The sequence below is a fragment of the Mytilus californianus genome, unplaced genomic scaffold (assembly GCF_021869535.1).
Source record: "Mytilus californianus isolate M0D057914Y unplaced genomic scaffold, xbMytCali1.0.p SCAF_7, whole genome shotgun sequence".
Lineage (NCBI taxonomy): Eukaryota > Metazoa > Mollusca > Bivalvia > Mytilida > Mytilidae > Mytilus > Mytilus californianus.
The window spans coordinates 92122959-92146546 of record NW_026262723.1 but is presented as its reverse complement, the minus strand read 5'-3'; the positions used below and the strand labels follow the sequence as shown (position 1 = coordinate 92146546).

At 32.2% G+C, this 23588-nt stretch overlaps 1 protein-coding gene across 8 annotated transcripts in view; it reads left to right on the top strand.

Annotated features, from left to right (window-relative positions):
* The first annotated feature begins 122 nt into the window (after positions 1–122).
* LOC127708655 (V-type proton ATPase 116 kDa subunit a 1-like) overlaps positions 123–23588 on the top strand; it is a 48179-nt gene continuing 24713 nt past the window's right edge. For all 8 annotated transcript variants that reach the window (XM_052213735.1, XM_052213733.1, XM_052213732.1 and 5 more), the window contains exons 1-13: positions 123–201; positions 3445–3584; positions 4144–4222; positions 5690–5916; positions 8149–8358; positions 9078–9160; positions 9863–9956; positions 10867–11079; positions 11580–11730; positions 12264–12403; positions 14936–15072; positions 15377–15470; positions 17052–17170. In XM_052213735.1, the coding sequence (XP_052069695.1) occupies positions 3465–3584; positions 4144–4222; positions 5690–5916; positions 8149–8358; positions 9078–9160; positions 9863–9956; positions 10867–11079; positions 11580–11730; positions 12264–12403; positions 14936–15072; positions 15377–15470; positions 17052–17170 (1667 nt within the window). In that variant the 5' untranslated portion in view covers positions 123–201; positions 3445–3464. The remainder of the gene's footprint in view (positions 202–3444; positions 3585–4143; positions 4223–5689; positions 5917–8148; positions 8359–9077; positions 9161–9862; positions 9957–10866; positions 11080–11579; positions 11731–12263; positions 12404–14935; positions 15073–15376; positions 15471–17051; positions 17171–23588) is intronic.

The following is a 23588-nucleotide window of genomic DNA, read 5'->3' as shown; positions in this document are numbered from 1 at the left end:
TAAATGTTTCGATATTTTACAATGAAATTAATATAGATTGTTGTAAAGATGAGTTTAAATATTTTTTCAAGCCTGTAACTAGTTTCGGAATATTTTCCGGATTTGTTTTTTCAATCACATATCTGGATTTTGATCATTTGGGGCATAAGATTACTCACATGATATATTGGGAAGTTTAGAAAGTTTCCGTCTAAAGTGGTGGTAAGTGCTCAATTGTTAGAATTTGAATAAGTTAAGCTTACAAATTAGTAATCAATAATGAAAATCCTTATTTATTTAGTTGACTTTGAAGAAATAGAGATTTGGCTTGACAGGCAGAGGAATATATGTCATCATTAATGTTTGTGTTTTGCTTTAAGTCCAGTTGCAAATATTTCATGCATATTCAGGACTGGAACTTATTAACAATAAATACAATAAGAAGGTGCTGCAGGGTCGACTGTGATGAAAAGCAGGAATTTTTTGCTGCCACAGAGTTGTTACAAGGGTGTTTTTTTTTATGTATGGCAATTTTTCGATACAAGCATTGGATTTATCGTTATTATAATTATTATACATCCTGACCAGCCAAGTGGACACCTCACTTTAGCTAGGGTTTTACTGCTGGAACCGGAGAAGTCCAAGGGGCAAGGGATAACCATATTTCTTTACTCCAGTCAACCCTTGGGGTAACATGAATATTAGAATATTTTAGTATATATGCAAACTTTAGTAGTTGCAGATTCAGATTCTTCATTAAAGATAACTAATATTACATTAGTGTTTTCAAGAATTGTTTGTTATTTCTAATGCATCTCTAATAAATTTGTATTACTGGTAAATAATTACTGTACATTCAATAATATTTTGTGGATTTAAAAGTTTAGGAACTGAAAAATAATTATTATGTGATATCTTTCAAATCTATACAATAAGATTGGAAAAAAGTTTGCCTTATCTCTAAATATATTTATGACAAGATATCAAAAAATGTCTCTGTCTACTTAAGTGCAGAATTTGCAAAATCGTTCTTCTCTTGGAATTTTGGGTTTATTATAGTTAACTGATAGGCCATATGAATTTTCCTAGGTTTAAAGAAGTGAAAGTAATTAATTGTTAACAAAGTAAGATTGTTCCATAAGCAGTCAGGGGAAATACTGAATTAACAATGATTAAGTGATTTATTAATCACTCATTTAAGTAGCAAATTAGAAATTCTGTAATTTTGTAGTTTTACAATGTATCAACATTTTAAACATTATAACAGGTTAGATTGTATCTAATTATTAGTAAAATTTAAAAAAATGAACCTTTTGCTTCTTTAAAGTAGCAAGGTTTATGCCATTGATGCAACCATTCATCTGTAAATTCTATATTTGTTGAAAAAAATGCTACAATAAAGCTTTGAATAATGATCTAATACTTTCTTAACAGATTTTTCCAGCAGTGGGAGTATTTTTCCTGTAAAATTCAAGGTTTCATCTTACAGATTATGTAATAAAATTTTACTGTTTGCGACCAAAATTTCACTGTTCAGGGGTGTTGAAATTAGTGGGGGTAATTAAAATAATAATACTTAAAGAAGTGATTTTTTTTAAAAACTAGAGGTATGATACTTAAACAAGTGATTTTCATGTCATTATCCCAGAATCAGTACAAGGTCATCATGATCACCTGACATGACTGGTCATCCTATAAACACAGATGTTGGTTCTGATAATTTTAGCAACATAATTAGTCCCTGGATCATTAGTTTTTTATATATTTAAAGCTACAATAAAATTAAATCATTTAGTCTAGTGATTTATTTGTACTACTTAAATAGGTGATTATTAAAGAAAGACAACTCTTACTTCCAACATTTCTGGAAAAATGTTACTTGAATCAGTGATTTCTTAATCACTCATTTAAGTAAGTCCCCTGACTGATAAGATAAATTTAAAGGAGCACCTGGTCCTTTAGCTTTCTGATGCCAACTTCTGCTGCTTTTAATTGCTACGAAAACATATAGGCTACTTCTTTGTTCTCACTGTTTAACATGGCTATGTTGAATCATCATGATCAAAGGCAACATTCCAAAAATACATTTAACTCCAAAAAGACATCTGTTGGTTAGGCAGGGGGAGCGGGGAGTCTACTTTAACCTATTTCATCATGTTCCATTTTTAACTGGATTTTCGAAGTAAAAATCGGTTATTGATTTGGGGATGTACGGTGGGTGCGCGTGGGCGGCTGCCAAACATTAATGATAAATGACATTTTGGATTTTTTTTTCTGTTCTTTGGTAAATTGTTTGAAGAATTTTGTGGAAGGTTTGTTTGTTATTCTGTTTAAACTAATTTTCTGAATGCTATGTATATAATTTTTATTTTATGAAGTGAACTCCTTTAATTAGATAATAATCTATTTTTATTGAAGGATATATTTCATAACATTACATTGTGTAGATAGATAAGTTGCAGATCTATATTAGTTTGTGACAAATGAAAGAAGAAATATTTGGAACTATTAATTATATTTGATTATAATTTGAAAATAGATATACATTGTGTTACATCATATCTAATTTTAGAGAACTATTTTTAGTGAAATCATATCTAATGTTAGAGTACTATGTTAAACCATATTTCTGTTCAAAGGGAAATAACTCAAACTTATTCCATGAACCAGTAATGATAACATCAAAATTTCTTATAACTATTTTTTTTTGGTCATGTGTGTTATGAAGGTAGATGTCACAGTTGTTATGTGGTATTTTATTTTTGTTGTGTGTGTTAATGTTTAATTTTTACATGATCCTGTTTGGGGTTCAGATTTGCAAATATCATTTTCATTATTGTGCTGTAAAGTTTATACGACAATAGAATATTTGATTTGATTTGATTATTAAGTAGATAATAATCTATTATAAATATTCAATCATAATCCAAATTCAGAGCTGTTTTAAGCTTAAATGTTGTGTCCATACTTGCTCAACTGTTCAGGGTTCGACCTCTGCAGGAAAATCCAGACAGCCTCTTGTTATCTAATGTTTATGGTTTGTTAAATGTCCAGTGGCAAATATTTAAAATTTTCAGGACTATTCCAGATCTTGAAATTCCTCAGATTAGATTTTAGACATTTCCACTCAGAATATTTCCATGAAATTCACCATACTTTTTCAGTAACATCCAAATTTTCTTTACTTGGAAAATAAATCCATCTTGGATTGGCCAATTTATCACAATTACCTTACAATGTTATTGTAACATGTAGGCTTATGGACCTTTCACAATATTCAGTTGGTGTTATTTTGTTGTGAAAAGTGTATTTCAGGTAGTATACATGGTATAAGAGTTAAAACATTGATAAACAAAAAAAATAAGTTTGGTTTTTTTTGGTATCAATCAAACAATCTGTCTTAAACTTTGTGAAAAAAACACACTACTATTAGTATGATATACAAATTTAGATTACATTTTGCAGATAACTAACCAGAATTCAAGATGTCAGGTTCACTCTTCCGCAGTGAAGAGATGAGCCTTTGTCAGATCTTCCTTCAATCAGAAGCAGCATATGCATGTATATCACAGTTGGGAGAACTTGGACTGGTACAGTTTAAAGATGTGAGTAAAGCAGTAGAACATTAATAACACGGATTAGGGGATATAAAGTTATAAATCAAACCTTGAATATTTCCTTAAATTTTTTATTGGTGTTTTGTAAAAGGTTAGAATGCACTAAATACTTGCTGTCAAGTTTAAGGGTTTGTGCCTTCTTCAGTATGATTTAAATAACTTTTTAAAATATAATAACCTGATTTCCTAAACTGTCAGACCCTCCACATCAGATGATCCATTTTACTATGTATCAGTATGATTTGATGCTGCAGATGATAGATGAATTGAGATTAAGTAAATATAATATGATATTTTGAAGAATTTACTTTTAGGTTAACCCTTTAAAACACAGCAGTATTTGTAATCTCAAGCATTTTATAAAGGAAGCTTACTTTCATTTGGAAAATCCACTGGAAAGATACCTGAAGTTTTTTAACTGACATATATTTTAGCTTAATAAATTATAGTAGGCAACTGCACATGTTTGCCTCATGAAATATTTATGATATTATAAATGTTTAGGAAACATAATAGATAGTAGAAATAAGAATATTATTGATTTCAGCTGAATCCAGATGTAAATGCTTTCCAGAGGAAATTTGTCAGTGAAATTTTAAGATGCGATGAAATGGAAAGAAGATTAAGTAAGTACAACTTAAAATACTATGGATTCATTTTTTTTTTTTTTTTTTTTGGATACCAGTTTTCAAAAAATTGTATTTTCATCAATATCTGATTTCCTGGATTAGCCAAAGTCTCCATACAGACCTATAGAAAATTTGTGCTTCATTTGTTACAATAATTGCTTTTTATACGGCCGAAAAAATTTTTTGCGGTCGTCAATTGGTATGACGTTGGCGTCGTCGTAGTCCTAAGACACATTGGTTTTCGCACAATAACTTGAGTTTAAGTGAATGGATCTCTATGAAATTTTACCATAAGGTTCAATACCACTAAAGAAAGGTTGGGATTGATTTTGGGGGTTATGGTACCAACAGTTAAGGAATTAGGGGCCAAAAAGGGGCCAAAAATAATCATTTTTCTAGTTTCCAGACAATAACTTGTGGAACGGTGTATGGATCTCTCTGAAATTATACCATAAGTTTCCATACCACAAAGGGATGGTTAGGATTTGCTTTGGGGGGTTATGGCTCAAACCGTCTAGGAATTAGGGGCAAAAAAGGGGGAAAAACAAGGGTGTCCTGGTTAATGGACAAATACATTAGTACAAAACATAATTTAAAGCAGTGTAAGGGAGGTAATTCAAATACATCATTTGAATACTCCCTTACACTGCTTTTAAATTATGTATAAAGTAATGGTTAATGAACAATTAAGACAATTTAAAAGCAGTGTAAGGGAGGTAATCCAAGTACAATGTTTTGATTACCTCCCTTACACTGCTTTTAGATTTTGTTAAAAGAAATGCATATTTATAAAGGAAGACCAGTAAAAATATCTGCAAATGTTGCATCTTTTTTTTTTTACAAAAAAATCCATATGAAAGATTTGACACCATATTTTAAATTCTATTATAAAATAGATTAAGTTAGCACTATGGTAAATTTAAATGGGTTATTATGGTTGCAAACTCCATTGGAAATTTGAATTGAGATTATGACCATATCTTTAGGGAAAGAAATTTTTTTGGGGAAAAGGGGGGGGGGGGGGGGGGGGGGTAATTTTTTTTTTTTTTTTTGTGGGGGGAGGGGGGGTCAATTCGCAACAGCAAAGTGTATTGCACAAAAGCAAAAACTTGAATATAAATTCAAATCATATAACCAATTCTAAGTTCTTTGATTACAGTTATTCTGTGTCAGAAACCTTTTATGTGTCAAATATTTAATTACAATCCAAATTCAGACCTGTATCAAGTGCGAATATTGCGTCCATTTTTGCCCCAACTGTTCAGGGTTGGACCTCTGCGGTCGTATCCAGCTGCGCTCGGCGAAGCAATTTATTATATATTCCTACGCAACAAATTCATTAAAAAACTTCCATTAAATATGATATTTTAGATATAAGGTGTAATGAATTTCATGGCATTCGTTCAGCTGGTTTTTGAATGTTAAGTACACTCATTGAAATATCTTTCCTTTTGCTGTGTAAAGGGTACATTGAGAAGGAACTAAAGAAAGAAGAGCTGAAAGTCCCAGACACTGATGAAAATCCTTCAGCTCCAGCTCCTAAAGAGATGATTGATTTGGAAGCAACGTTTGAAAAGATAGAATCAGAGTTGAGGGAGGTTAACACCAATGCAGAGGCTTTAAAACGGAACTTCTTAGAGTTATCAGAGCTGAAGGAAGTTCTGAAGAAGACACAGGTTTTCTTTCAAGAGGTATGTGCTGCTCATGTCAAAATATAATCATGTAAAGTCATTAAGTGCTTTAAAAAAATTTAACTTTTTAAAGGTTGAAGAAAGTTCCTGGAGGACGATTGATAAGTTGTATGTTCTTTGACTTTCCAATATTGAAGAAGGTTAAGGAAATTTTCTCCAGCTAGATTTAGCCACACAGAAAAAAAGCCAGGGCAAGTTAAAAGATATTCTGATCTTCAGTTTTTGATTGATAAAAATCAAAACATCAGATTATTCTTAGCATATTTAATATACTGGTAGTTATATTGTACAACTTCGATATTGTAAAATTAAAAAAGTTTAGTTTTTTGGTCTTACTGAGGCAATGTAAAAAAAAACCAGTTGCTCTCTTGGCAGTTCAGAGTTTTGAAATGAGTTTTAGTAGACAAGAGATTATCTCAAAAGATATAGAGCTGACACAACTAGCAACATTCAATCAATTTAAACTAAATATATTTTTCAGGTGAAGGAACATCATCAGGCAAATATACTAAATATTTATCAATGCAAATAGATTTGAGCATTTCTGTATGATCTTATTAAAACTTCAAGGGCTTAGGCAGCCTAGTAAGTGAGATGAAGGAATGAAAAGTGACTTTACGGTCTTAGCTGCCTGCTAGCTATAAAGAACTGTAATGCCAGCAAGGTTTCTTGCCTTTTGGGCATAAAGCGATCCAACATCATTTTTGTAGAAAATGTGATTTTGAAAATAAATTTGATTGTAAATATTATCATCAGTGGTCTCGTTAGCCCAAAATAGAAGGGCGCCGTGCCCTGGGTGCCCTCAGCCGCGCCCTGGGTGCCCTCAGCGGCGCCCTGGGTGCCTTCATCCGCGCCCTTCTGCCCTGACGCCTTTTTCCCAAAAACCCTTGTGCCGTTTGGTAAAATTGCCTTTTGTTACATTCTTATCACAAAGTTAAATTATATATATGACACCAGGTGATTTTCCCCAGGTTAATCATGTCATTACAATCAATTACAGTGGATAAGACTTCAAAGGTGTTAATAACTAGGTAATTTAATTAAGACAATGTACCTTTTTGTCATAAATTTGATGAATGAGTCAACGAGTGTTTTTAGCTTGGGTCAGCATTTTAGATCTCCAAGAAGAGTGAATAAATGAAGACTTCCATGACTTTAGAATAGAATTTAAGTCATCAAAATACAACTATGCCTTCACAGAAACGCCGTCCATCTCAACTTGTGAGCGAGAAGCAAACAGTAAACGTGTTAGAAATTAATTTTGGAGTTACTTCCCCTGTTTTAGCTTATTACAAATTTGTGCTCCTAAAATATTATCTAGTATTAAAAATAGGAATAAATTACCAATTGTATACAAAACTATATAAGAATGTTACCTTAAGGATATTAACTTCTTTGAACATACCAAAAAAATATATTGCAATTTATTTTTGATAATCATACTTTTAGCAATCCATGTTCTATACATTGTCAAATAAGACATTTGTATATAAAGTTGTTATAATGATGTTAAGCTGTATAGCCAGTCAAGGTCGTTAAAAACTCCCCTCATCAAGCTGCAATCCTACAAAAATGGGTAGTGTGAAGTTAAACTATCATGAAATGATCTTGATGAAGCTTTAATAAATAATTCCTTAACACAAATAATGAAAAAAAAGTTTTGAGGGTTAAACTCTAGCTGAAAATTTTGTAATAAATCAACTCTGTCACATGTATTCTAAACTATGAGATGTTTAGTTTATGTTGTTTTTTTTTTTGGAAAAGGGGGGAGGGAGAATAGTAAGTTAATTTGCCTCTATTGGTTTATAGTGATGTGATGTATGAATGTGTATTGACATGTTTTATGAACATGTCGTATGAATTACATTTTCTAATGCAAATTTTATAGAATAAATAATCAAAACAACAACTTATGCATCTTTATTAACAACATATATAGTAAAAAAAAGAATGTGAACTCGTGATCCACACAGAAACGTAGACAAAAGAAATGAGCAGTGCCTTTTCCTTTCATAAAAAAGTGCCCTGCCCTCCACTGGCACCCTGCCCCTTTTGATTTCTAGCTGGAGCACTGATCATTTATGCCTCTCTGAGGATTATCACTTATCGTTGATGAATTTTTTACCAGTTGTCTATCCCTAGTTTAGCATAAGAGCATATACAGCATATATTGTAGGCTCTGGGATCCTAATACACTGTAGCTGACTCTTATGTCTTTGGTTTTTTTTCCAGCATGGACAACACAACATTATTGGAGATGCTCAGCATGCTTTAGGGCAAGCAGATGATACCCAGACTGGTACAATACAGTTAGGATTTGTAGCTGGAGTCATTCCCAGAGAAAGGATGCCAGCTTTTGAGAGAATGTTATGGTTTGCTTGTCGTGGTAATGTCTTCCTTAGATATGAGGAGATTCCTCAAGTCCTTGAAGATCCTGTCACTGTAAGTTATCTCCCTTAAAACTTGATGATTTTTTTTGTTTATTATTGTCCATTGGCAAATATTTCAACATATTCAAGATCAGAACTTATTAACAATGCTTCAATGGTAGGATCTGAAATGCTTGCAAGATTGGTGAAGTATAAAAAAGGCATATTTGTAAGTGTCTGAAACTAATCCATACAAATGTATCAAACACAGGCTATTCTGAACAGTTGTTATTTGTTTTTTAAGCATTCAAATAGTTATTTGTTTTTTAAGCATTCAAATAGCATGGTATTTCTCACAATCTTGGGGTTTCATTTTTATTTATCAAGACAAGACATGCATATTTATACACCCCTATTTGCTTCCTGTTTCAAATAGATAAATATGTATTTGTTAGCTGAGTATGTCACATCTTATAAAAGTAATGTTACACAAAGGAAGAAATATAATGGAATATCAAAGAGTGAACAACCTACTTGTAACTGCAGGTTTATAGATAAATAGCAATACAAAATGTAGATGTAGAAGAAGGTACATGTAACTATGACAGAGTTAATCATGGATTTAACTTTGGATAGAAAAGTGAAATTAGTAAAAAGAGATGTTGGTTATACCTGTATACAACAGTGATACAGCAACAAGTTAATTGTCTTGAAAAGGTATGTTTAATACAGGTTTTACTGTATGATTCAGTATTGGAAAAAAAAATAGTTACTATCTTTAATTTGTTTCAGGGAGATGGCATACACAAGTCTGTCTTTATCATTTTTTTCCAAGGAGACCAGCTAAAGTCTCGAGTCAGAAAAATCTGTGAAGGGTAAGTCAGAGTTATAGGTTACCTTTAGCATTATTTAGGAAGCAGTTTGGTAGATTAACCCTCATCTTTATCATGATTGTGTCAAATTTGAAAAACTAAATACACAGAAAACATTGAAGACAGACATTTCCATTCAAGATGGCAAATGAATGAAAAGCCTTTTGTAGGTGTCTTCTTTTTAATAAATATGTATTGACATTTAAATTATGTGACAATCCTGTTAATATTCCATCTTCTTTTATTTTAAGGCATCTACTTAAGAAAAAACAAAGGAAAGCACTTGACATCATTGAATTAACAAGAATTTTGAGAGATTAGCAAATAACATCTAGTAACTTTCCCTGAAAATGGATGTTATGAAACAATACAAATTTTAACATTTTGCATCAAGACTTTAAGAAAACATTTTTTTCCCCCTGATATTAACTGTGATGCTGTGTAACTTGTGTGCATATATTATCATGAAGTTAAAACTGATGTTTCAATCATAAATCAATTACACTTTCGTTTTCATGAGATTTTTAAATATAATACAGCAATTTCTTGCAGTATTGTTATTATCTTGATTATTCATTTACATTTTTTGTATTAAAAATATGATAAGCTAAAAGTGTATATACTTGTGGATAGGTTATGGTCTAAAATGTCATATTGTTTGAAATGAAAATGTTAGAGATGCCTAAAAAGGAATCATGTTTTCAGATTCAAGGCAACTTTGTATCCCTGTCCAGAAAACCCACAGGAGAGAAATGAAATGTTAAATGGAGTATCGACAAGACTTGAAGATCTTAAAACAGTAAGTACAGACCTGTACATTGTAGCTCAATATATGGGAATATAGAAAGTATTAAACTCTGAGATGTTAAAAGATTGGGGAATAACACACAACAAGGTTTAATGAAAAGTAAAAGCTGGATTTCTCAAAGGTTAGGACTACAAATGAACTTACCTTCAAAGTTAAACTAAAGTATATGGCTTAAGGACACGGTTTTTAAGATTTAATGAGTTGAAACTCCGAGGTTTATTAATAAAACATTCAAACAACTTGAAAAATGATTAAAAGGAATGACAATACCAGTTATCAACACAAATATATGGAACCATTAGAAAACGCACTCCCCACTAAGGAACATATTTTCTTTTTCAAAAGAAAATTGTGAATTATATAAAGCCAAACTTCACATGCCATTTAATTAAAGTCATTGATATGATTCAAAACTGATAAATTGTTTGATTACAAGTTCTCCATACTGTTCCATCTTTGGTATTTTTGCATACACTTTAGCACTTCATAACAAATAAGCTAATGTTTCTCTGCTTCTCATTAATCAGAGTAATTATAAGATATTCGTAATTGGTTTCAAACAACTATATTTTCATTTCAAATTTCAACATTTTTATGCCGCGGCGGGGGCATTAAGTGTTACCCTTGTCTGTCTGTCCGTATGTCCCAAAATTAGTTTCCGTTCTCTTAACTTTAGTTTGCCTCAACCACATGTTATGAAACTTATACACAATGCTTATTACCACAAAACACAGATTAAGTTCGAATTTGGGTTGCATCACTTTTACCGTTATTGAGTTATGTCCCTTTATAATATTATATGCAAGCAGGGGCATCATCTGTGTCCCACGGACACATTCTCTATTTATTTAACAAAAAAAGTGATTAAACAGAAAGTATATGTGTTTAAAATTTTTCATAGGTCTTAAACCAGACAAAGGACCATCGTAACCGTGTTTTAGTTGGAGTTCAGAAAGAGATAACAGCCTGGATTATCAAAGTCAAGAAAATCAAAGCTATCTACCATACACTCAATATGTGCAACTTTGATTTGTCACATAACAGTCTGATTGCTGAGTGCTGGTGCCCTGTTATGGCTTTAGAGGATGTGCAGAGAGGATTAAAACATGGAACGGTAGGTAACAGCTTAATTTCAGGATAGACTTAAAATATTTTTAAAACTATACAGATATTATCTTTGATATATTTAAATGTGTGAATTCAAATAGAGATATGCAATATATTATCATTTAGTGCTCGTTTACCAAAAAAAAAAATTAATTTTGAAAAATTTAATCATAGTCCCTGTTTTTAGAAATGTAGGAATATTGAAAAAAAATTTACATAGAAAAACAATTTATGTTTGAATTGAAATCAATGGGATATTGATACTTACTAAACTGATTTAAAAAAACTACTAGACAAAAAGAAGTAACCCAAATATTCTGTTGAACCTTCTTAATGTAACTGTGCAAGGTCCTCAACCAAGAGGAGTTTCTTATAGCAAATTCCAAGGTCAACATCTTTTTTCTCAAACTTATATCCATGTAAAAGTATGTCATATGTTTTGGCGACTGTACTAAAGATGTTTTCGTGGTTAGTGTTTAATTTGAGGTTTATATTTTTGGTATGTAGGAGTTAAGTGGCAGCACAGTACCATGTATTCTACATCGTATGGATACAAAGGAAACACCTCCAACCTACTTCATCACGAACAAATTCACCCAAGTCTTTCAGGACATAGTTGATGCCTATGGTATAGCTACATACCAAGAAGTCAATCCAGGTACATTAACTCTCATTTTACATTTTTGTTGACAAGGTTGATGTTTATGTTGAATATAGAGGATATGAAGAGAGGTCCATACAGCAAATAAAAGTGCATGCAAAAAATTAAATTGAATATTTCTTTAATTTGAATTTCTAGCTCAGATCTATTAAGAGTTGAAGTTAAATACATTTTATATGTACATGTTCTTTTAGAGGACAAATTAGCACCATTAGTGTCAACAGCCAGTTCCCCAGAGAAACTGATAATTTATAGCTTGCGACACCCATATAGTATAAACACTTGTTCTAATATTAACTACCCTATGTTGACCTCAATCTGTATGTTTTGGTTTCATTGTGTTGTGAGGTTGCTAGATTGACATATACCCAATTTCCTTTTGTTTTTACTTAATTAAAGTTGAACTTTATTGTAATAACAGCATTATTGGCTATATAAGTTTACAGAGTATTATAATAGGAAAAACAAGGCCAGCCTATGTATAAAACTGGATTTAATAATTATAAAAACTTTTCATAATTTTCTTTCAGCGCTGTACACGATTATATCTTTCCCATTTCTGTTTGCTGTAATGTTTGGGGATATGGGTCATGGTACCATCATGTTCCTGTTTGGACTTACTCTGGTGTTGATGGAGAAAAAATTGATTAGCATGAAAGTCAAGGATGAGGTAGGTAAAGGCACAAGCTACTATAAATCAAAATAACATTAGTTTTATCCTTCTTTGTATATCACTTTTTGAGATTGTTTACAGGAACAATTGAAAGCAAATCTCTGACAGCTAACATACTAATGTGATTACTTAATATGACAATTACACATGTACAGACTGTGTTATTAGAAATTGTAATGTTTGTATAATTAATGTGATGCTCATTAAGTCATATTTTCTTGATTAAAGAAAAAAAGTTACCAGAAATGAGCAAAAAGGAAAAGGTAATTTCATTGTTGTATTTTAAAACCCCTCCACTAATAGTAGGGGGTCATTATGTTTTCTGGTCTATGTTATAGTTAATCTGTCCATTCTGTATCAGTTTAAAGATTATGGTTAATGTAGTTTACCATGAAGTTGTGACTACATCAACTTAAAGCTTAATGCAGATGTTCATCATGATGTTAATTTTTATACGATCGCAAAAAATTTTGCGGTCGTATATTGGTATCACGTCGTCATCAGCATCGTGCGAAGACAGTTGGTTTCCAGACAATAACTTTAGTATAATTAAATAGAAATCTATGGCTCAAACCTTTTAGGAATTAGGGGCAAAAAAGGGGGAAAAACAAGGGTTTCCTGGTTAATGGACAATTACTTAAGACAATTTAAAAGCAGTGTAAGGGAGGTAATCCAAACACAACGTTTTAATTACCTCCCTTACACTGCTTTTAAATTATGTATAAAGAAATGTTGTATTGTCTTGAGATGATTAGCTGTCAATTTATTTTTAGAAGTTACTATTAAGGAATATTAATTTTAGCCTTGATTATGTATGTCATTTTCTATTTTAAGACTTTTATGATGTATTTAAATGGGGAATTATGGTTGCAAACTATATTGGAAATTTGAATTGAGATTATGACCATATCTTGAAGGAAAGAATTTTTTGAGGGGAAAAAGAAACCTATTATGTGTCAAATATTTAATTACAATCCAAATTCAGACCTGTATCAAGTGCGAATATTGTGTCCATTTTTGCCCCAACTGTTCAGGGTTGGACCTCTGCGGTCGTATTCAGCTGCGCTCGGCGAAGCAATTTATTAATTATTCACAGATCCCTAAACATGGAAATCCGTACATTCTCAGATGAAAGTTTTTGTTTAAAGTAGTTTACCATGAAGTTGTGGTCACATCAACTTGAAATTTAGTGCAAATGTTCATAATGATGTTTAGTTTTTAAATTATATTCCAAATTACAGTTTTGGTCCTTTTTTGTCAGTCCACTGAACATGGAAATGTGATAGTCAGAGCCGGGCATGGTGTCCGTTGGATACATAGTCTTGTGCGTTTTTTTATTGTCTCGCCTTGACGGAGTCAAAAAGCGAAACATAGGTATGCTGTTTCTGGCGTCGACAACAGAGGCGGCGGCTTCAACAATGTATTAGTTTGTGATTAGGTCTAGTTCATGGTGAACCTATAGTGGTAGGTCAATGATATTTGGTATGCAGTTGTATTAACATTGGCACATCTCATTACCATGGAGATTATTTGGCCCCACCCCCTCAGTCAAGGTCTATTGACTTTGAAACTTTGCTTAGTTTACATGTATTAGTTTGTGATTAGGTCAGTTTATGGGGAACCACTAGTGGTAGGTCAATGATATTTGGTATGCAATTGTATAGGCATTGGCACATCTCATTACCATGGAGATTATTTTGCCCCGCCCCTTCAGTCAAGGTCTATTGACTTTGAAACTTTGCTAAGTTTACATGTATTAGTTTGTGATAAGGTCAGTTTATGGGGAACCACTAGTGGTAGGTCAATGATATTTGGTATGCAGTTGTATAAGCATTGGCAAATCTCATTTCCATAGAGATTATTTGGCCCCGCCCCCTCATTCATGGTCTATTGACTTTGAAACTTTTGCTTAGTTTTCATGTATTAGTTTGTGATTAGGTCAGTTTAAGGGGAACTGTTAGTGGTAGGTCAATGATAATTGGTATGCAGTTGTATAAGCATTTGCACATCTCATTTCCATGGAGAATATTTGGTCCTTACCCCTTAGTCATGGTTTATTGACTTTGAAACTTTTGCTTAGTTTACATGTATTAGTTTGTGATTAGGTCAGTTTAAGATGAGCCACTAATGTTAAGTCAATGATATTCAGTTTCATTTCCATGGAGATTATATAACCCCACCCCCTAATTATGGTTCATTGACTTTTAAATAGTTTACAAGTTACTGTTTGTGTTTAGGTTTGTTTAAAGGGAGCAACTTATGAAAAGTCAATGGTATTTGGTTTGCAGTTGTATTAGCATTGGCACATCTCATTTCCATGGAGATTGTTTAGCCCTGTACCTTCAGTCATGGTTCATTGACTTTGAATATTTGCATAACTTACATGTTAAAGTATTGCTATTTTAATTTCAACATTTGCATTATCAAAATAACAAATAGGCGAGACATATCTCTGTGTTAACAGTTTATATGAAATTAAAATGATGTTTAATAGGGACATTTATATCTTTTTATTATATTCTATTCCAGATTGCCAACACCTTCATTAATGGACGGTATATAATTATGATGATGGGAGCATTTTCAATATATACAGGATTTATATATAATGACATTTTCTCTAAGTCTTTGAACCTGTTTGGATCCTCATGGTACCCATATTACAAGTAAGTACCTTGTCTACAATGATCTTAGAGAACTGTAAGTATCTTTGACAGCAACATGTTTTTCAAGAAAAGTAATGAAATATCATTTTTAATCGTTTGTTGTCTTGAGAAAAATTGCATTGACATGGAGGGCACTTTAAATGTCTCCTACATTCTTATCATTTGAGACAGTGTAGACATTTAACTTAGACAAAAAACTTATTTTGTATGATATAAATGAATTGTGAAACAATATCACATGAAGATCTATATTTTAAATTGTTTATCAAACTATATGAAAGACATATCTTTTATATCTTTGTAGGAATACAACATTTGTTGTTCAGAAGTCCTTTGTTTTGGACCCTGGAACTATGTATGATACTGAGAAAGGACCATATCCACTTGGTTTAGATCCTGTAAGTTATATTGATAAGGAAATGATGAATGTTCAATCAAACATATATCTCACAATGATATGACCGTTTGCCTGAAAGGAGGCACAAAGTGATCATCAATCATCAGGGGTTAAAAAATCCACTAGCCCGACGCCGGGGACTAAAACATTTACGACTCGGGCAATCAAAACTTGTCATCAATATGCCCGATGGACTAGTAAAAGAAAGTTATTGACGTTACCAAAATAGATACAGAAAATCCCTTCCTCACTATTTTTATCTTAGCCAATCAGATTCAATTACTTCATCCAGGATACCAGGAATTTGAACTGATGTTTTACATGTTTTAAAAATAGAACGAATAACTGGGTGGACCGGTATCATGTATCATGTATTGATCGCAATTCCTGTACTTTCATTATCGATTTCTCAATACTTGGGGTATTGTACATTGCTCAAGCCGAGACTTTCAATTAACGGAATACTGGGAGGTGTGATGCATTGATTGATGTGACCTGTTACTTAGTAAAAATGATTGAGCCTTTCAGAAATACATATTAAAATAAAATTCTAATGATAAATTAAAAAAAAGTTTAAAAAAAAATTTAGTAGAAAATTCGACAGAACCACGTTGTTGAAAATAGTACACGTGTGCACATATGCGCAGGTGTGAGATTTAATTTTGCATCCGAATTCTTCAAAAATGCTAACAATATCATTGATACCTTTATCTAACGTTCATTTCAAGAAGAAATAGCGTGGAAAGAATTACCTAAACTGAATTGTGCTTTGAAAGCTTTTAAAAAGAAAGTACAGTTCTGGCAGCGTGATATTGCATTAATAAAGAGTCTAAGGCAGATTTTAGTACATTAATTTTGAAAATTTTGTATGATTCACTGTCAATTTAACAGTTTACATCAGAACATCAAAATTATGTCAAAAGTCTTCTAGAGTTTAATATTGTTTTTATGTCAATCATTCAGGCATTGTGATGATGCCAACATTTTAACAATGATTGCCTTTGTTACTAAGTCTGAATCAGAAGAAAATGTCCAGCTGACTCAAATATTTGTTGGGAGCCTGGGCTAGCAGTTCTATCAACAGGACTAGTAAAATCCTGATATCAATAAGTCCTGGGCTAGTGAGCTGTAACAAATTTTTAACCCCTGATCATCATCCAATACATATATCTCACAATGATATGACCATTTGCCCAAAAGAAGACATAAAGTGATCATCAATCATCATTCAGTACATATGTTATTTTTATCCTTCTATTTGACCTTGTTGCGTTTAGCTTTTTTAATTTCCAACAATTGTCTTTGATTTTAAATAAAACTTGTTTTGGCTTAAACACAGACCTGGATGAGTTAACAGTCATTTTATGATTGCTGTTTGCTCAACATAGAAGCAAATAACAAGAGACTTTATTTTTTCATACCTACAAATTCTAATTGATTAAAAATGTCCAGAAAAACCTAAATGTGGGGCTTGTTTATGTTCTCATAGAGAAGGTTTGGCAAGAACAAATACTTTCCAGTCAGTAGCATTCATGTAAAGGAAAGAAAAACAGAATATATAATAAATGTTATTCTTTTTTAGATTTGGAATGCAGCAACAAATAAGATTACATATACTAATTCATTTAAAATGAAACTGTCAGTGATTCTGGGTATATCACAGATGACTCTAGGTGTTCTACTTAGTCTTGTCAACCATATGTAAGTACAATAACATACCCAATTCACCAATTTTCAGTTCACAGATTTTGCTACGTCTGACATCATTTTTGCTCCGTAAAGTCAAATAATTTCTGTTGTGATGCCAAAAAAATGTTTCTTTTCTTTCAATGACAGACAAACTTGAGATTAGTATATTTAACTATCCAGGATGTCAGTACCCTGTTACTACTATTTGTGATGCATCTTAATATTGTCATTCTTGGTAAACGTTAAGTTTTGTTGCATAGTCCATTTCAGGGATCACCACAGAATTTATTTTAAGGGTGGTGTTCACGAAAAAAAATTATATTGAAATTACAATCACACAAGATCTTTATTGTAGATCATAATCTGTTAATTAGGAAAAAGATAAACAAATTAAAGCCATTGTAAAAAAAATTGTAATTAAGGCATGAATTTATACTTTTGAAGTAAAAAATGTCAAAAATTTTACCTTTTCATCACATTTTTCAAAAATTCAAGGATGGTGTAGTTGCCGTGTTAATATTTCTTTCCGCGATATCCAACCAGAGACATATGTCTCTGATCCAACTTATCTACGTGGGGGGTCATTTAGCTCCAAGTAGATCTGGAAAATGTTGATTCTCTCCTCTTCTTATTGTGGTATAAAATGTTTTTTGTCTCATTTCATTTACATTGGGAAATAGAGAAACGATCATTGTGTTTTGTTAGTTTTAAAAACTTTTGATATATTTGTATTTTACATTATAAGCAGTCAACCGATTGACAAACTAGAATTATTTGAATTCCGTGTGGAAAGAGGTCAGGTTAATTTCGAGTGTTATCTGCAATCTAGATGTTTATAAAATCATTTCAGTCGTTGATATAATAATTAAAGGTCGACTGAACATGAATTATATTATACAATTTAAAGCGCATTTCTGTTTATGCACGCGAACCCGTCTAACGTTATTGTTATTTCGCAGTTATATAAAGTAGCAAATTATCGTTCCTGAATAGGTGGCGCCGTGGTAGCCGATCCTGTACTTCAACTTCCGGTTTCTGCACTGTGCAACTATTACAGTTGCATTTTTAATTAACGATGCCAAGTACTTGTTGTTGTGTACCTGGATGTCATTTAAGAGGAGGACATGCATTTCCAAATGACTTAAAAAGAAGGAAAAGTTGGATCAACGCCATGGCCCATACGCAGATTGGACGAGAACACGATGAAATCGTGGAGTCCATCTCAATCAGCTGTTGTTTGCAAGGCACATTTTACTGAAAAAGACTACGTGCAGGAAACTATTCATGGTAAAACTGTATTTTATTTTTAAAATATATAGTTATATATGTAATCGCCATGCAAATAAACCAAAGTCAGTTTACAACCGCAATTATCGTTTTAGAATAAAAGGGGGTGGTTAATTCAAGACGTCATAATTTTTTGAATTACGATTCAATGTGATCTGTTTGAGATTTTTTGGTGCTTGCTACAATTATAATGATTTCTTACAAGAGGTATATCATACTTAGAATTATTTTAGCAGTAATTATGCTTATGTAGTAATGACAGGAATGCATAAGCTATGCCTCATAGACTTTCTTGAAAAATATCAATGACAATGTTAACAGGAACAAAACAATGACATGCTCTCATCTATATTAAACTTATTTAGGTACAAACAATGTATGTTTGTTGCATACGTCTCTCATTGTTTGTACTTTGGATTTACATAACATACATTTTGATGTACATTGAATCAGGCTAACATAGTTTTATCCAGATTGTAATGAATAAATCTAGTTAATATTTTGCCAGGTTACGAGTACAAAGGAATTATAGTTATCTCGTACCATTGTAACTCGTACCACTAAACAAAAACTCGTTCCAATGCAAACTCATACCACTGCTAACTCGTACCACGGTAAATTCATACCATTGTAAACTCGTACCAACTTATTTAAATGCATTCAAATGGTGTTTAATGATGAATATATACTTTAATTTCACTCAATACCTCTTAAGTCTGTAAAATGTATATAATTTGAAATAACAATAACCAATTTGTAGCTAATTTTCCTTGTCTAATTGGATAGAGAAAACCGTGGCAGATTGGCTTTGTTGTCTCCCTTGAATAGACTCTTTTTTAACTTTTACTGACAACTATTTGATTTAATTTTTAATCATTCCAAATCAGTAACATTGAATAGATTTGGGTATTTTTCTATTGTTTCTAAAAGGAATTTTATTTAATGAAAGAATTTATTGATTGTGTTTTTAAGGTTTAAAATTGTTTATGACCAACAGTTAGAAAGTATGAAATTTATTTTTATACAATATTCAGCACATTTCAGCAGAATATGACCATGCTTATATGATTATACAAGTTGATTAGTTAAAGATAAAAAAAAACAAGTTGATTAGTTAATAAGCAACCAATAATCACACAATCAAAGGAATTTAATATATTTATTAGCATGGTAATTAAGAAATTACATTTGTATTTTTGTCTAAGTTTTCATTAAAATCTGGTATAAATTTCAAAGATATTTTAATTTTTTGTATAAAGCTTTAAAAAAAATAATCATAAAACATTTGTATTTTTGTCTAAGTTTTCATTAAAATCTAGTATAAAATTCAAGTAATTCAACTTTTTTTATTTAGTTTACCAAAAAAAAAATCATAAAACTTTCGTATTTTTGAATATATTTTTAATGGTACAAGTTTGCAGTGGTACGAGTTCTGATTGGTACGACTTCCCAGTGGTACGAGTTTACGTTGGTACGAGTTTACAATGGTACGAGTTAACTTGCTTCTGTACAAAGTATGCATTGCTAATGGAAGTTCATTTAATTATCAAAAAACTAATGTTTTATAACCTTTTTCAGGGCACAAACCCACCATACAGAGACTTAAGTCTACTGCCAATCCCAGCCTATTTTCCTGGACCAAGCAAGAGACTGAATCGTCCGCAAAAAGAAAAATCAGGGCAGTTTCCTGTGAAAACAAAAGAACTAAACTTGATGAATATTGTAGTAGAAATCTAGAGGAAAGTTTGATTGTAAAGTTGGTTTTCCTGAAGAAGTAATTCATACTGCAGACAGGATTTATGACTGTCCACCACCAACTGCCGAGCTAATGTTGAGCTTCACAGATGGAATTACGCAAACACCATCAATGCCTATATTTTCAGCAGAGAATTTTGAAATGAAGACACGTGACACAGCCATGCATTTTTATACCGGTTTAGAGTTTTATACTAAATTTTTATTTGTTTTGACCACACTTGGTCCAACAGCACATTGTTTGAGATACATATATGTTCAGATTGATAGGGTGTCATTTGAAAATCAGTTTTTTTATGACTTTGATGAAATTGATGCATTATACAACCAACTTTGAACTGTCTAGATTCTAGATTGAAACTAGTGTTAAGAATATTGTGTAAACATGGATTGTTTTTATGTCTAAACAGTGGCGTGAGGCTAACACTTGGCCATTTAGTGGTTTAGTCAGGTATTTTTCGCCATCCAACTTAGAATTAAAGTTTCCTACAACTTGGATTATTATTGACAGCACAGAATATCCCGTGATAAAACGTAAAGCTCCTAGAGCTCAGGCAACCTTTTCATCATATAAAAACAGAAACACTGAAAATACTTGTATGTTCGACACCTGGTGGTTTAGTCAACTATGTCTCTAATGCATATGTTGGTTGTACCAGTGACTGTGAAATAGTTGAAAGATGTAGAATAGTTCAATTATGTGATCCAGGTGACAGTGTGATGGCAGACAAAGGTTTAAATGTGCAAGATTTGTTTGCTCACTTTTTTCAAAAAAAGAAACAGAATTAGTTCCAAAACTCTTATACGGGATAGAAAAGTCTCCAATTAACACGTGCACATAGAGCTAATTATTGGACTCGGCAAAACATACAAAATTCTAATAAATCCTATGAATGGAACTGAAACAAAACTTTCATCTGAAATAACATTTAGTTGTTTTATGTTGTGTAATTTTAGAACTTGTATTGTGCCAAAGGATGCATAAATAAAAGTGACGCAATGAAGTTTGTTCTGATATATATATATAAATATTATTTACAATTACATGCACATGTAAATTGTAATGCATATAAAAATAAGGAGATGTGGTATGATATTCAGTGAGTTTATCGAACCAAAGTGCATAAGAAATGGGTTAAGCAGTTACAGGTGTTACTGTCACCATACAATCTCCAACAATTAGAAAAACTTGTACCGTGTAAAAAATTTCAGAGATCTTACAACTAAGTTTTGTTGTCTCACCTTGACTTTGGTGAATTGTTTATATCTGTTGATGTAAATATAAAAAAGAAGATGTGGTATGATTGCCAATGAGACAACTCTCCACAAGAGACCAAATGACACAGAAATTAACAGCTATAGGTCACAGTACGGCCTTCAACAATGAGCAAAGCCCATACCGCACAGTGAGCTATAAAAGGCCCCGAAATGACAATATAAAACAATTCAAACAAGAAAACTAACGGCCTAATTTATGTACAAAAAATGAACGAATAACAAATATGCAACACATAAACAAACGACAACCACTGAATTACAGGCTCCTGACTTGGGACAGGCACATACATGTACATACAGAATGTGGCGGGGTTTAACATGTTTGCTGGATCCCAACCCACCCCCTAACCTGGGACAGTGGTGTAACAGTACAATATAAGAGCGAACTATAAAAATCAGTTGAAAGAGGCTTAACTCATCAGATGGATAAATACAAATACAAGTGGACGTGGCCGGGTAGTTGTACATCCAAACAACAAAAAGACACTAAGTACAGATCTGAGAGTACTCGCATTTACTGACAGCTAGTTCAAAGCCACAAACAACTGATAAAAAAATCTTGCATCTAAGACTAAATTATCAATCCGTAAGCTCCCTTTAGAATTTTAGAAATTTTAGATTTTACATTTCTGAGTTATGGGGTTTTATTCATTAAAAAGGGGTGGATTTTCCAGTTTTTGGACAACTCAAAAATGCTTTAAGCAGTTCGCATGAAACTTTGGTGAATTATTTATAGCTATTGATGTAATCTCCCTATTGATTTTCATAAATTTCAAATATGGCATTGAGAAGAAATTGAACTTTATTTGTTTATAGTCTGGCAACAGATTTATTAAGTATTGCGCAACAGCACAGTGTATTGCACAACAGCAAGAAATCTTTAATTGAATATAAATTCAATTCATATAACCGATTTCAAGTTCTTTGACTACATTTATTCAGAAACTATAATATGTCAAATATTTAATTACAATCCAAATACAGACCTGTATCAAGCTTGAATATTGTGTCCATTTTTGCCCCAACTGTTCAGGGTTGGACCTCTGTGGATGTATCCAGCTGCGCTCAGCGAATCAGTTTATTACTTAATTAAGAACTCCTTTTTGTCGAGCCTTTGACTTTTGTCGCAGAAAGCTCGACATAGGGATAGTGATCCGGCGGCGGCGTTAGCTAACTTCTTAAAAGCTTTATATTTTAGAAGGTGGAAGGTCTGGATGCTTCATACTTTGTATATGGATGCCTCATGTTACGAAGTTTCCGTCAGTCACATGTCCAATGTCCTTGACCTCATTTTCATGGTTCAGTGACTACTTGAAAAAAAAGTTAAGATTTTTTGTAATGTTGAATTCTCTCTTATTATAAGTAATAGGATAACTATATTTGGTATGTGCATACCTTGCAAGGTCCTCATGCCCGTCAGACAGTTTTCACTTGACCTCGACCTCATTTCATGGATCAGTGAACAAGGTTAAGTTTTGGTGGTCAAGTCCATATCTCAGATACTATAAGCAATAGGTCTAGTATATTCGGTGTATGGAAGGACTGTAAGGTGTACATGTCCAACTGGCAGGTGTCATCTGATCTTGACCTCATTTTCATGGTTCAGTGGTTATAGTTAAGTTTTTGTGTTTTGGTCTGTTTTTCTTATACTGTATGCAATAGGTCTACTATATTTGGTGTATGGAATGATTGTAAGGTGTACATGTCTAGCTGGCAGGTGTCATCTGACCTTGACCTCATTTTCACGGTTCAGTGGTCAAAGTTAAGTTTTTGAGTTTTGTCTTTTTTTCTAATACTATATGCAATAGTTCAACTATATTTGGTGTATGGAAATATTTTATGATCTATATGTCAGTCACGCAGGTTTTTTTTTACCTTGACCTCATTTTCAAGGTTCATTGCTCAGTTTTAAGTTTTTGTGTTTTGGTCTGTTTTTCTTAAACTATAAGCAATAGGTCAACTATATTTGTTGTATGGAAGAATTGTTAGCTGTACATGCCTGCCTAGCATGGTTCATCTGACCTTGACCTCATTTTCTTGGTTCATTGGTCAATGTTTAGTTTACTTGGTTAATGTTAAGTTTATGTGACAGTTGTAATAAAGCTTTATA